Genomic DNA, 12,711 nt, shown 5'->3' with positions numbered 1-12,711 from the left:
TTACTTCAACAAGCGAAATGATAATACAATCGATGGCACTATATCTTTCGACGGTCATCTTCCAAATAGAGACAGACAGGTCGTTAATCTTGGTACACCAATAGCTAATGATAAAGCAGCGAGTAAAAAATATGTTGACAATCAAGTTGCCACCAAACCAAATACAGGTCTTGTTGTTTTGCGTGATGGAAGTCAAGCAATGACTGGTAACTTTGATCTCAATAATTTCAAGGCGATTAACTCAGCCGCACCTACAGCTGGCATTGATCTTTGTAACAAAACATATACCGACAGCGAATTAGCCAAGAAACATGATGTTGGAAGTGTTGATCTGAGTAATTATCTCGATAGAACAAAAGGTGGAAATATTGAGAAGGTCTTGAATTTTACAAGTTCACATGGAGGGCAAAGACAAATAACAGGTATTTCAGATTAACCATTAAACGGTACGGCTGTTGTTAATTTGAAACTCATAATCACAACCCTAACCAACTCACATTAATAGATAGTATCAAGTCTAAGCATTCGTCACAACTGAAGTTTACTTCATTGAATAAGCATTTTGTGAACACAACAAACGGAATAATTGTTCAATTACCCAACACACACGATTCTTGGGTAACAAATACTGTTTCCGTCATGTTATATTTCCAAGCCAACACATCGCTCACTCTAGAGGCATATAATAATAATAATAGCTCTGTTCTTCTCGACGGTTTGAATTATAGTTATTTGATGATAATGAAACAAGATTGAACAAAAATCAAGATTTTATTATGCGAACACATAATAAAATAAAACTCAAAAGAAAACGAAGTATTTTTGGATTCAATCATTTTGACACTTCGCTTGAGCTAACCGCCTCCCGGTTAGCTCAATTGGTATAGCGCTGGACTGTTGTGCGGGAGGTCGAGAGTTCGACTCCGGCCGGACCAACACTCAGGGTCTTTAAATAACTGAGAAGAAAGTGCTGCCTTTGTAATAATATCTGCAAATGGTTAGACTTTCTAGTCTTCTCGGATAGGGACGATAAATGAGGTCCCGTCTCACAAGCCCTTATATGTGATAAAAATTGGAACGTGGAAGAACCCACACACTCTTCGAAAAGAGTAGGGCATTAGCACTCACGTGGAAAAACAATACAAGGAAAAGTTCGATCAAGGTGAAACTTGAACATTGTCTTTCACGTTGAAATAACCAAAAGCACTTGCAAACGAATTTTTCTTTTCACGGTTCATGAAAAGAAAACGACTGTTGAATAAAGTTTATTCTTCTCGTTCATCTTCGCTTTCTTCAACTGTGACTAATGCTTCTCTGGGTTTTAGGGGTTTGAGTAGATGTGAGCCGAAAGTGAGTTATTTTGGATTGTTTTTTACGCTGTTAATATTTTGTATTGTAAAGGATTCTATGGAAATTATTGCTAAATAAAATTGTTAAGGCTTTAAACTGGTCTTTTTTTTACATGAAGTTTCAGTTTTTTGTAGAATTTATCAATTTCATGGGCCAATTTATTTTAAATATTGATTTTCATTTGAATTGAGACGCTAGTATCGCTTATGTAAATTGATTCAATAATCAATGCCATTCTCACTTTGCAATATTGGTTGATGTAATCAAACGGATTGTCATTTGGATTACCCTTTGATCTGAAAAGCGAAACGATCTTTTTCATCTTTTTGGAGTAAATCAGTTTGGCATATAGATTTGGAGATTTCGATTCTTTCTCATGCAGAATATTACTCAAATCTTCTGACACATCAGCTTCAAAATTTTCTTCGAGATATTCGTGACAGATATTTTGTAAACGTGTTGGTTCACCTTCAGTTCCCCACAAACAAACAGGAAGAGAGTAACCTTCAACAGCGTTTTTTTCACCATCCATTCTCTCTTGTACACCGAAGCTGAAGAGAAAAGGGGTTTCAATCACTAAAGGACCAGGTTTACTATCAGTGGATTGTTTCACCTCGATTTTAATCCTTTCGTGATTATGTTGGTTAACCACTGCTTCGTGGAAAATTATAGTTTCTTTGTTGAGCTTTCAAGACTTGTAATTTGCATGGTGTTCATCTAGATTTTCATTTTATTTAAGTCATTTTTTTTAGCTTCCTAGCTTCCTAGCTTCCTAGCTTCCTAGCTTCCCAGCTTCCCAGCTTCCTAGCTTCTTAGCTTCCTAGCTTTTTAGCTTTTTAGCTTCCTAGCTTTTTAACTTCCTAGCTTCTTAGCTTCCTAGCTTCTTAGCTTCCTAGTTTCCTAGCTTCCTAGCTTTCTTAGCTTCTTAGCTTTTATTTTAGCTTTTTAGCTTTTTGAGTGAATAAAATGAAAAATAATAATAAATGGTGAAATTGAAAAATTTTGATACTCATGTGAATGAAAAACCTAAACGAAGATTGAATGATTTTTTGGACGAAGACTACAGAATGCTTATAGCAGGGGTGAGTGGGAGTGGAAAGAAAAACACTGTTATGAATATATTGAGACTGCCTTTGGTTGTCTACGGTAAAATATATTTGTATACACCCAACCCTCACCAAGATAAAATACAGGATTTAGAAAAGTTTATGGATATTATTTCACAGAAAGTCGTTTACGACATATTAGAAATTATGGAACCGGATGATATCATGAATACATCAGAGTATCCGATGGGAAATAGAAAGGTTGTCATCTTTGACGATCTCGTCAATGAACCCGCAAAAATACAATCTAAGATTGCAAACCATTTTACCGATGGGCGACATCACCAAATTTTACCGATCTATCTGACTTAGTCGTATTATGCTGCGAGGGAGACTATATTATCACACACCACAAAAAATCAGGTTGAACTGCTCACATAAGATACTTTTCACTCCTCCAACAAAAAACATTGTAATCTTACTGGTAAAGAAAACATGATCGACACAAAACTGTTTTCAAAACTTGGACCATATGAATTTTTATTTCGATGAAGGCGATGAAGACATCGCCCAAATATTTGTTAAAGCGCTTGAAGAAGAGGTGAAAGATATCTATGAGTTATCATAAATATATGAAAATGTCAAAGACATGATTATCTCAAAAAAAGAAATGAATGAGTATGAAAAATCCACCACTTGTTGGATTTGTGGTGGGCGATTCAGCAATGATGACATGAAAGTTCGAGATCATTGTCATCTCTCTGGAAAATTTAGAGGTGCAGCACATCGATCATGTGACCTCAAATACAGAGTTTCAAAATTTTTACCCGTTTTCTTTCACAACACGAGTGGTTATGACGCTCATCTCTTCATCAAATCTCTCGCTGAGACATGGGGAAAGATCGATTGTATTGCCAGCAATGAAGAAAAATACATTAGTTTCTCAAAGCAAGTAAAGGTCGATACAAGAGTCAATGAAAAAGGTGAAGAAAAACATGTGACATTTGCATTGCGCTTTGTTGACAGCTTGAAGTTTATGGCTTCAAGTCTTGAACAACTAGTTTCCAATCTGGCATCAGATTCAAAGAATAGATTCAAAACAATGCAAAAGTATTACAAAGGCAAAAAACTTGATCTTTTGCTGAGGAAAGGAGTTTATCCTTATGAATATATGGATAAACTTGATAAGCTAGATGAAAGTGAATTACCGCTGAGAAGCGCTTTTTTCTCTTCACTTAATGGAGAATGTATTTCTGAAGAAGATTATGAACATGCAAGAAAGGTGTGGAGAGTTTTCGGTTGCAAAGCATTGAGAGATTATCATAATCTATACAACGAAGCAGATGTGTTGCTTTTGTGTGATGTCTTTGAAAATTTTCGTGATGTTTGTAGAAAAAACTACGGTCTCGACCCAGCTTGGTATTATACTGCGCCTGGGTTGGCTTGGGATGCATGTTTGAAAAAGACAGGAGTGAGACTCGAACTCCTGTCTGACTCAGACATGTTGTTGATGATTGAAAAGGGAACTCGTGGTGGGATTTCAATGATTTCAAATCGATATGGTCAAGCGAATAATAAATATATGGGTGAAAAATTTGACAAGAATGAACCATCCAAATTCATATCATATCTTGACGCAAATAATCTTTATGGTTGGGCAATGGCAAAGAAACTTCCAACACATGGCTTTGTGTGGATGGATGAATGTGAATTGAAAAATTGGCAAAATTATTCGTGTTTTTTAGAGGTTGATTTGTTATATCCAGAAGAATTGCATGACTTGCACAATGAGTATCCATTGGCTCCTGAGAGAAAAAAGATTAACAATGTGGAGAAGTTGATTCCCAACGTGAAAGACAAAGAAAAATATGTTCTTCATTGTGAAAATCTCAAGTTGTCTCTTCAGTTGGGGATGAAACTCACAAAGATTCATGGAGGGATTTAATTTCAAGAGAGTGATTGGATGACAGAATATATCGACCTGAATACCAGATTGCGCTCAAAAGCCAAGAATGAATTTGAAAAAGATTTTTTCAAGTTGATGAATAACTCAGTCTTTGGAAAGACCATGGAGAATATGAGAAATCGGATTGACTTGCGATTGGTGAACAATGAGAAGAGTGCAAAGAAGTTGGCAGCAAAACCAAATTTCAAGAATTGTACCATCTTTTCTGAGAATTTGGTGGCGATGAACATGAAAAAGACTGAGATAAGATTTGAAAAGCCTGTTTATCTTGGGATGAGCATTCTGGATTTAAGCAAGACATTGATGTATGATTTTCATTATAATTACATCAAACCAAAATACGGTGAAAGAGCCAAACTTCTTTTTACTGATACTGACAGTCTCTGTTATGAGATTGAGACTGATGATTTCTTCAAAGACATTGCGTCTGACATAAAGACAATGTTTGATACGAGTAACTTTGATGTGAATCATCCTTCTGGAATAAAAACTGGACAAAATAAGAAAGTCATCGGGATGTTTAAAACTGAGACTGGTGAATCAATAATCATAGAGTTTGTGGGGTTAAGAGCAAAGTTGTATAGTTATAAATTGTTTGAAGGTGATGAAAGCAAGAAATGCAAAGGGGTGAAAAAAATCGTTGTGAAGAAGAAGATTACTCATGATGATTACAAGAAATGTTTAATAATAATAATAATCGACTTTATTTAAAGAGGGTATACACATAACAGCTTGCGCTGATAAACCAGTGGCCCTCAAAACTAAAGTTAGTTGGTAATACATTCTAAGCCATAGAGATTAAAAATACAACTAACTAGTCGAACAATGTAACTATTCAAAGATTATAAAAGAATCAATGTCTCTATAAGAATTTATAAAATAATTCATCAAATCATTCCTAAGAGAGGAGATGCTACGTTGTTTCCTAAGCTCATTTGGAAGACTATTCCATAACTTAATACTACTAACTTGGAAAGACCTTCCTGCCTCAGTAGTATTTCGATACTTGGGACAGATTAGGTTATACTGACCATGCCTGGTCTCTCTACCATGTAGGGAGTGATTTGTAGTTAAAGTACTTTCAATATACGTAGGGGATTCCCCATGCAGTGCCTTATAGATTAACACGCACTTTCTTTTCAAAGAAAAAACAGCTTCGAAAGATGCATGACATTCGAAGTCATAAGCATGAAATTTTCACACAAGAGATAAATAAAGTCGCTTTGTCGGCGAATGATGATAAACGTACGTATGATGCACAATCCTCGCAGTAGGGAGCGCTATTTATGCAATAGCGAAAATCAGACCTGAAAAAAATCAGGCCTGTACGGGATTCGAACCACTGACCTCTGCGATACTAGTGCAGCGCTCTACCAATTGAGCTAACAAGCCAACTGGGAGTAGGCCGTTAAGTTGATTCGTAATAAACCCGTGATGATAAATCAGATACAATGAATATATGAAGTTCAATATATGAGCTTGTTAGCTCAATTGGTAGAGCGCTGCACTAGTATCGCAGAGGTCAGTGGTTCGAATCCCGTACAGGCCTGGTTTTTTTTTTAGGTCTGATTTTCGCTATTGCATAAATTGACTACTTACACAAAATACTTTAAACACAAAGGCGCACTATATAAGTAAGTCTTCCCTGGGAAGACCTAGGCTCATTTGTCACTCACCATTGACGTGTGCGGGTCAAATTTAAATGCTGGTAGACGAACAAAAGGAGCTAATGAGATATCTATTGTTTACTTCCACCAGCATGGTGGCATGAGGTAACGTGCGAACCACCTACTTCGATCTCAAATTTACCTCCACAAATAAAGACAGTTTCCATTAGAAAAAGTAAATACAAATCTCAAAAATTCTTGTATTGTGATGAAGACATAAAACAATTTTGAGGAATGCGCCCACTGTTTGCTGCTTTGGAGTAGCTGTAGCTCAAGCTGACTTGACTCTAAGAGTTCTACATCACACGCCGGTTGATTGACAAATGGTCCAGTGGGACCTAAGGCTCCTTTTATAGCGAACCTTCGTGTTTAAATTGCCAGAAATATGTTCCCTGGAAGATATGGTTTATGTGTCATATTGCAGAAGGAAAAAGTATCACTCGAAAACTTAAAAAAACACTCACACACGTTGCATAACTAATGTACTCCTGACATTATTTTGCAGAATTTATTTAGTCAAGTGCAAACCAACCATGTCAAGGATTTTTACCACGCACAAAAAAAAGCTCTCAAAAATTGCCACAGGTCCCCCGACGGGAGCGATTTACTCCGTTGATTTAAAATGGAATAAAAATCGGGAGGCTTGAAAATGTTTTCTTATAACAAACGGCCATTCTTCGTCGCCCAGGTCTTTAGCAGCTGTTGTAAATACTATCTCTTGACAAGAAATGAAATGTTCCTGCAGTTCTCTCTCAGTTCGACCATCTCTAGCTACATTGTCGTGAAGATGATAGCGAAAAAATGGAGTCAATGAGGAGGCGAAAGTTGGTTCTGAAGTCATGTTATCTCGCTGTGGAGACGGTTCGGAGTTCATCGAGGAGAGTTGTGTTACTTTTAGAGGACCCTGACTCTTGCGAATCTTGAATAAATTTCTGATTCTCCAACCTTTTATTTTTGAGCTCTTTCCTTCTCAAGTGGCCGTGTTAAATTCCAGGAAACTGGAGCCTTTAGTAGTATTTGGAGTCGCGTTTCCATCCTTTGGTAGTCGTATAGAATGTCTACGTGTAACTCAGTGACAACTGAAAACATCAGCTTGTCTGTTAGCTGTAGACAACACACCGATATCATAGTTATTACTATGACGATCAATTATTCAATAAGCCCCACAAGAATTGGTCGTTCTAATTAGTTGAGTCATGATTAACCACTGATGGATTGTTTTAGACAACATTATAGACCTTGAGTTTGTGATTTCTGTTAATCTTTTCACTAAAACGTTTTCAAAATTTACTTATCCGTTTCGTACAAAATATTCCATTTCCTTGATCAGAAAATTCAGAGACTGAGTTTCATTCCAACCATAACGTTACATTTATTCCTAGAACTTTTTTGTGCTTTTGTTCATGAGTTCTTTTTGGACGTTAAAACTTGCTAATCATAACTTTCCTTAGACTTTTCCACTCTAGAATTTGGAATTCAGATCACTGACCGTGGTTTTCAATTGTCTGTTAACGTCTGAGATAATTAAAAATTCCGGTTTTGATTTACGAGATAATTAATGATACAACCTTGACTCTTCTAGAAAACAACCAAAAAACGTGTGATTGTGATCACGTTTTTCACAGTCCCAATGGTTCATATTATATAACGCCCGGAACAACTACGTACAACTACAGCTTCTCCCAACTTCTCTCTAATAAAAACAAGCATATGCTGATAAACCCAAAAGCGAACGTTCAATAAATACTCGATTCGTTTTATTAATTTTTTTGAGTACTTCCATCTTTATCATTTGTATAATACTAGATGGACCATACATGACAACGTACGGAATGATAAAAACCAACAAGGAAAATTGTCTGGCTCAGCATCATCATGTATCCTCATCTGAGTGCCTAATATATTATGATAACCGTTGTTGGACTCGGCTACAATCTTTTGTGCCTTTCAACCCTTCAAATCCCAAGATCTTATTGCTATTTCAGTCTTCCCTTTAGCTGCTACACATTTCTCCGTAAATCAGTTACAAAGAATTGGGTGTTAGATCATGATAAAAACCTCCACCTGATAAGTTTGAGTTTTCTCATTAACAGTTTGCGGCATCGTAATGTACGGATGCTATAGGAGAAGTTTCGTTCAATTCTCTCTCAGTTTTATTCTTACTTTTACTTCTTTTCCTCATGAAGATAAAGGGAATGTGAAGTTAGGGAAGAGACAGGTGTTGTTGTTGGTTTTTTTTATAACTGACATATTTTCACAGTTTTCCCCAAAAGCATCTAGGCTTAACGAGGGGGGATTACAGTATTACGCATTTTAAATCAATTTGTCCAAGCTCACACAAACAACACACAAAATTTGCGATATCAATGAATGAACTAACTAGGCTAGGAACATATCATTTAAACAATCAAACACTGGCCTCCGAAAAGCGATAATTGTTAATTATAAAACTTTGTACTTTGCAACACACAACTGTTAATTTTGTAAAATATTCTCTAAGACGAGAAAACCCAGGTCTGAAGCGGGTGTGGTCAACAGATACAATCTTCACGGACAGTTTGCTAACTTTAAAAGGACTCTGATTCCTGCAGATCCTAAGCAAATTTCTGGTACTTCAACTTTTTTCGTTGAGTAGGGGATGAAGAATTCGTCCTTTGGCACTTTCCTTCTGAAATGATCATGGTTAACTCCTGGATTCCAATGTGCAATACACGTATAAGAGTATCATGTTAAGAGTTCTTCTCTCTCGATAATCGAACTTAACTTAAGCGTGTAACTCCCAGAGAGTCGTCTGAAAACTTAAGCTTATCTGCTTGCTTTATTTGTGACATATTAAGGCTATTGTTATTATTTTTAAAAGTACACTTGCCACTGGCACCAAGGAAATTTGTTCTAATTCGTTGAGGAATTAAATGATCTTTGAACAGCCGTGAATTTTAACATCACCACTAGCTAAATGTTTATTTTTGCCTCGTTTTGCAAACTAGAAAAATGTTTAATTTCTTGTGATTAACGTTTTAGAAAGATTACATTTCTTGATCAAAATATATAAGGCCAGCTTTACTTTGGACGAAACCTTTTTACCATACATAGAGTTTTTGCTATCATCTTTTCCAGGACGTCGTACTCGCTAATTATCCATTCTTGTAAATGTTAAAAGATAATTTATATTTATGATTCGAAAAGATTGGATAATTATACAAGAAACCTCTTTGAAATAAAGGGAGGTTTCGAATTTGACACCTCCAATCTGGTCGTTAATTGACCGTTAACGAGTCAATTTAGCTGTCTGATTCTAATTTACAGATATACATCCCTAACCCCTTATCTCTTATTTTTGACAAACAAACAGGAACTCTATGATACTGATCCGTTTTCCATTTTCTCCAAAAGGTTTGAAGACAAATTTGACTGAGTACTCCTTTGATTTATCTCAGTTGTTTTCAACAATCGCCCATGTCGTTACATGACCTCCACTGGCGGTCACTTTAATAACATTTTTTGCATGTTTCGTCGGAAGGTCCATACAATCATGAGTATAACTGACACTCCGTTACAGTTTGAAATACGTACCCTATTTTCAATCTCGACGATTCACTTGTACATAACACACAAAAAAAAAATACAGAATTAACAATGCGAACTTAAACTCAACGAAACTAAAATACAACGAAAGGAATACGAAAAGCTACAGGAAAATACAAACGAAAGCGTAACTACTTACAAGATCTGTACGGCACTCCGGAATAACAACGACTGAATAAAAATTACAACTACGATGTTATATAGCGGATAAAGGCTAAAACAATAGACTAAACAAGGCTACACAATACTCAAAGGCGATTACATGAAACAACGCTGACAAACTTAATTTACATTTTGACAGCACGAAAAAATACAAACTAATAGATACAGAACTGAACTATCGAGACGAGAACTATTCACACTAATTACAATTAACAAAGAGAAACACTTGGGATACTTTTTGAGTCAGCCTCATCAGGAAATCATAGGTGGATGCGTCATTTATCATGATAACTGTTTATGTACCCGGCAATGAACGTCTGGACCCCTTAGGAAAGGGTAAATAACAGTTAAAGTTCACACATTTATATTCAACTTTAGAAACTTTAATTTATTACATAATATTATAGAGTCACACATAACATAATTGCTCTTCAAGGATATTAAGCTAAGTTACTTTGGGAGGGAGCTGCTTCCTTGCGAAACCGACAGATTCATTGTTAACTGTTTTTTTCTTTTGAAAGAAGATAGTCCATTATTTTTTACATCAATCCTGTACATTCATGGACTACACAATAAATTACATTTTAGTATTGCATAACATAACAAACTTCACCAGTTTTATGTTCAATGTATTCAGTTTTTCGCGTCATAATCAACATTGTCAATTATTTCATCACAAAAAAGAAATACCTCAGTATGAACCAGAGATGTACGCGGAAAGAGCTTTTTCACTGCGTTAGACTTACCATTACTGCCAATAATATTGGCTTTAATTAATTTTAGTTCATTTTAATTTATTCTTAAGGGTATTTGTCGAGAAGTCGGTTAATTACTTAAAGTAATTAAAGATCTGCCACCCATGAAAATCAAAGTAGAATATCGACTGAACCAATGGACCCTTGGAATATAGGACTATTTTCTTAGACCACACTTTGGATCATTTTCGGAACCACAACAAAACGATACATATTCCTTTTCAATAAGTATTTCATAATGTCCATTGTTAGGTTTATGTTTACTGTATTCAGTTTTTCAAGTCATGATCAACTTCCTCAATTATTTCATCACGAAAAGAAACACCTCAGTATGAACTAGAGATCTGAGAAGGAAAAAGCTTTTTCACTGCGTTGGTGCAAAATAGAATAAAAGTCGAGAGGCTTGAAAATGACCTCGCACATGCAAACGCCACTCCTCGTCGCTTAGTTCTTTAGCTGCAGCTGTTAGTACTATCCCTTGACTCGATATGAAATGTTCGTTTAATTCTCTCTCAGTTTTACTTTCTAGTAGTGCTATAAATATGGAGTTAAGGAAGAGACAGTTGGTTCTAAAGAGACGTCATCAACCTGTAGAGAAAGTTCTCATGTCATTCTTCAGGTAAAGCTCGGTAACTTGAAGAGGGTTCTGATTTTTGCGGATCCCAGACAAACTTATGTTTTTCTAAAGTATTCCTTGGGAAGGTTTTTTCCTTTTTCACTGCGTCTATGCAAAATGGAATAAAAGTCGAGAGGCTTGAAAATGTCCTCGTACAGCAAACGCCACTCCTCGTCGCTTAGTTCTTCAGCTTCTGCTGTTAGTACCATCCCTTGACTGGATATGAAATGTTCGTTTAATTCTCTCTCAGTTTTACTTTCTAGTGGAGCCGTTTCTTCATGACGATAATGGAAATATGGGAGTTAAGGAAGGGACAATTAGCTCCAAAGAGACTTCATCGACCTGTGGAGACTTCTTCATTCTTCACGGACAGCTCAGTAAGTTGAAGAGGGTTCTGATTTTTGCGGATCCCGAATTAATGTCTGTTTCTCCAAAATATTACATGGGAAGGGGATGAGCAATTCATCTTTCTGCACTCTCCTTCCAGGATTCCCGTCCTACGTGCAATACACTTTCGAGAGAATGCTGAGTTTTTTCTCTTGATAGTCGTATTTAACTTAAGCATGTAACTCCAAGAGAGTCGTCTGAAAATATAAACTTGTCCACTCCCTTAATCTATGATGTCAAGGCTGTTGTCGTTACTTTTCAAAGCAAACGTCCCACTGGCACAAATGGAATTGGTTCTAATTAATCAAGTAATTATCTGACCTTTGAAGTTTTCTTATGATCTCTTCCATGGTGTCAAGCTCACTAATTATGCAGTCATACAACTGTTATCGGATAATTCAAAATGTAATTTCTGACGTTTGAGCGACATGGGAACGAATTAGTCAGAAATGAATATTCTGATGGGAGGTTGAAGAGGTTCACGCGGCATCATGGTACTTTCAGATTGTTTAAGCGTTTAGCGGGAAAATTAAGTCATTCTAGGTCGGCCTGTCTTAGTTTGACCACCTTCTTTTTTATTATTTGATGTAATGATGAGCAGCGTAACTAGGCTAGTTACCCTTTCCGCGGGGTATCGTGCTGCTGCATTAGATGAGGAATACGTTTCCACATATTTTTTTCGAAAGAGTGGTTTTTTTTAGTGGTTTTTCGTATCTGGCGTAGCACAGGCTCTTTTTGTAGAACCCTTCAGTTTCACATGCAGTGCTTTGCAGAATGTCTTAGGATGCATATACTACCGGCAAGACTGGCTGACTCATCCTAAATAAACTTTTCACATTGAATATCTCGTCTGAGTGCAGTCAGAATTTTATGATTCGAAAAGATTGGAAAATTATACAAGAAACCCCTTATATTAATGAGAGTTTTTAAAGATTAGGACAGCTAATTAGGTCATCAACTGACTGTAAACAAGTTAATTTAGTTGTTTGATTCTAGTTCGCAAAATAAAAAACAGATTTACATCTCTCACTTCGCTCTTTTTGCCAAACAACCAGGAACTGTATGATATTTATCTAACCACTAACTTTAATTTAAATCAGTTTCACTTTGATTGTAATCTGCTTTTTTTTTGCATGAAATTTTGAACTAGCCGGAAGCACTGAGCTACTGAGGCGCG

General features: G+C 36.2%; 1 protein-coding gene across 1 annotated transcript; it reads left to right on the top strand.

Annotated features, from left to right (window-relative positions):
* The first annotated feature begins 3,045 nt into the window (after positions 1-3,045).
* Positions 3,046-4,341, top strand: LOC111322716 (uncharacterized). The gene has a single exon (XM_022925873.1). The coding sequence runs from the start codon at positions 3,046-3,048 to the stop codon at positions 4,339-4,341; it is 1,296 nt and encodes a 431-aa protein (XP_022781608.1).
* Positions 4,342-12,711: the final 8,370 nt, after the last annotated feature.

This window comes from Stylophora pistillata, chromosome 1 (genome assembly GCF_964205215.1).
Source record: "Stylophora pistillata chromosome 1, jaStyPist1.2, whole genome shotgun sequence".
NCBI classification, from domain to species: Eukaryota; Metazoa; Cnidaria; class Anthozoa; order Scleractinia; family Pocilloporidae; genus Stylophora; species Stylophora pistillata.
Note: the sequence above shows the minus strand (reverse complement) of the source record. Positions and strands in the feature narration are given on the sequence as shown.

Bases quoted from the DNA above. Each gene is read 5' to 3' on its own strand.
- LOC111322716 (XM_022925873.1), top strand. From the start codon at position 3,046: ATGATTATCTCAAAAAAAGAAATGAATGAGTATGAAAAATCCACCACT.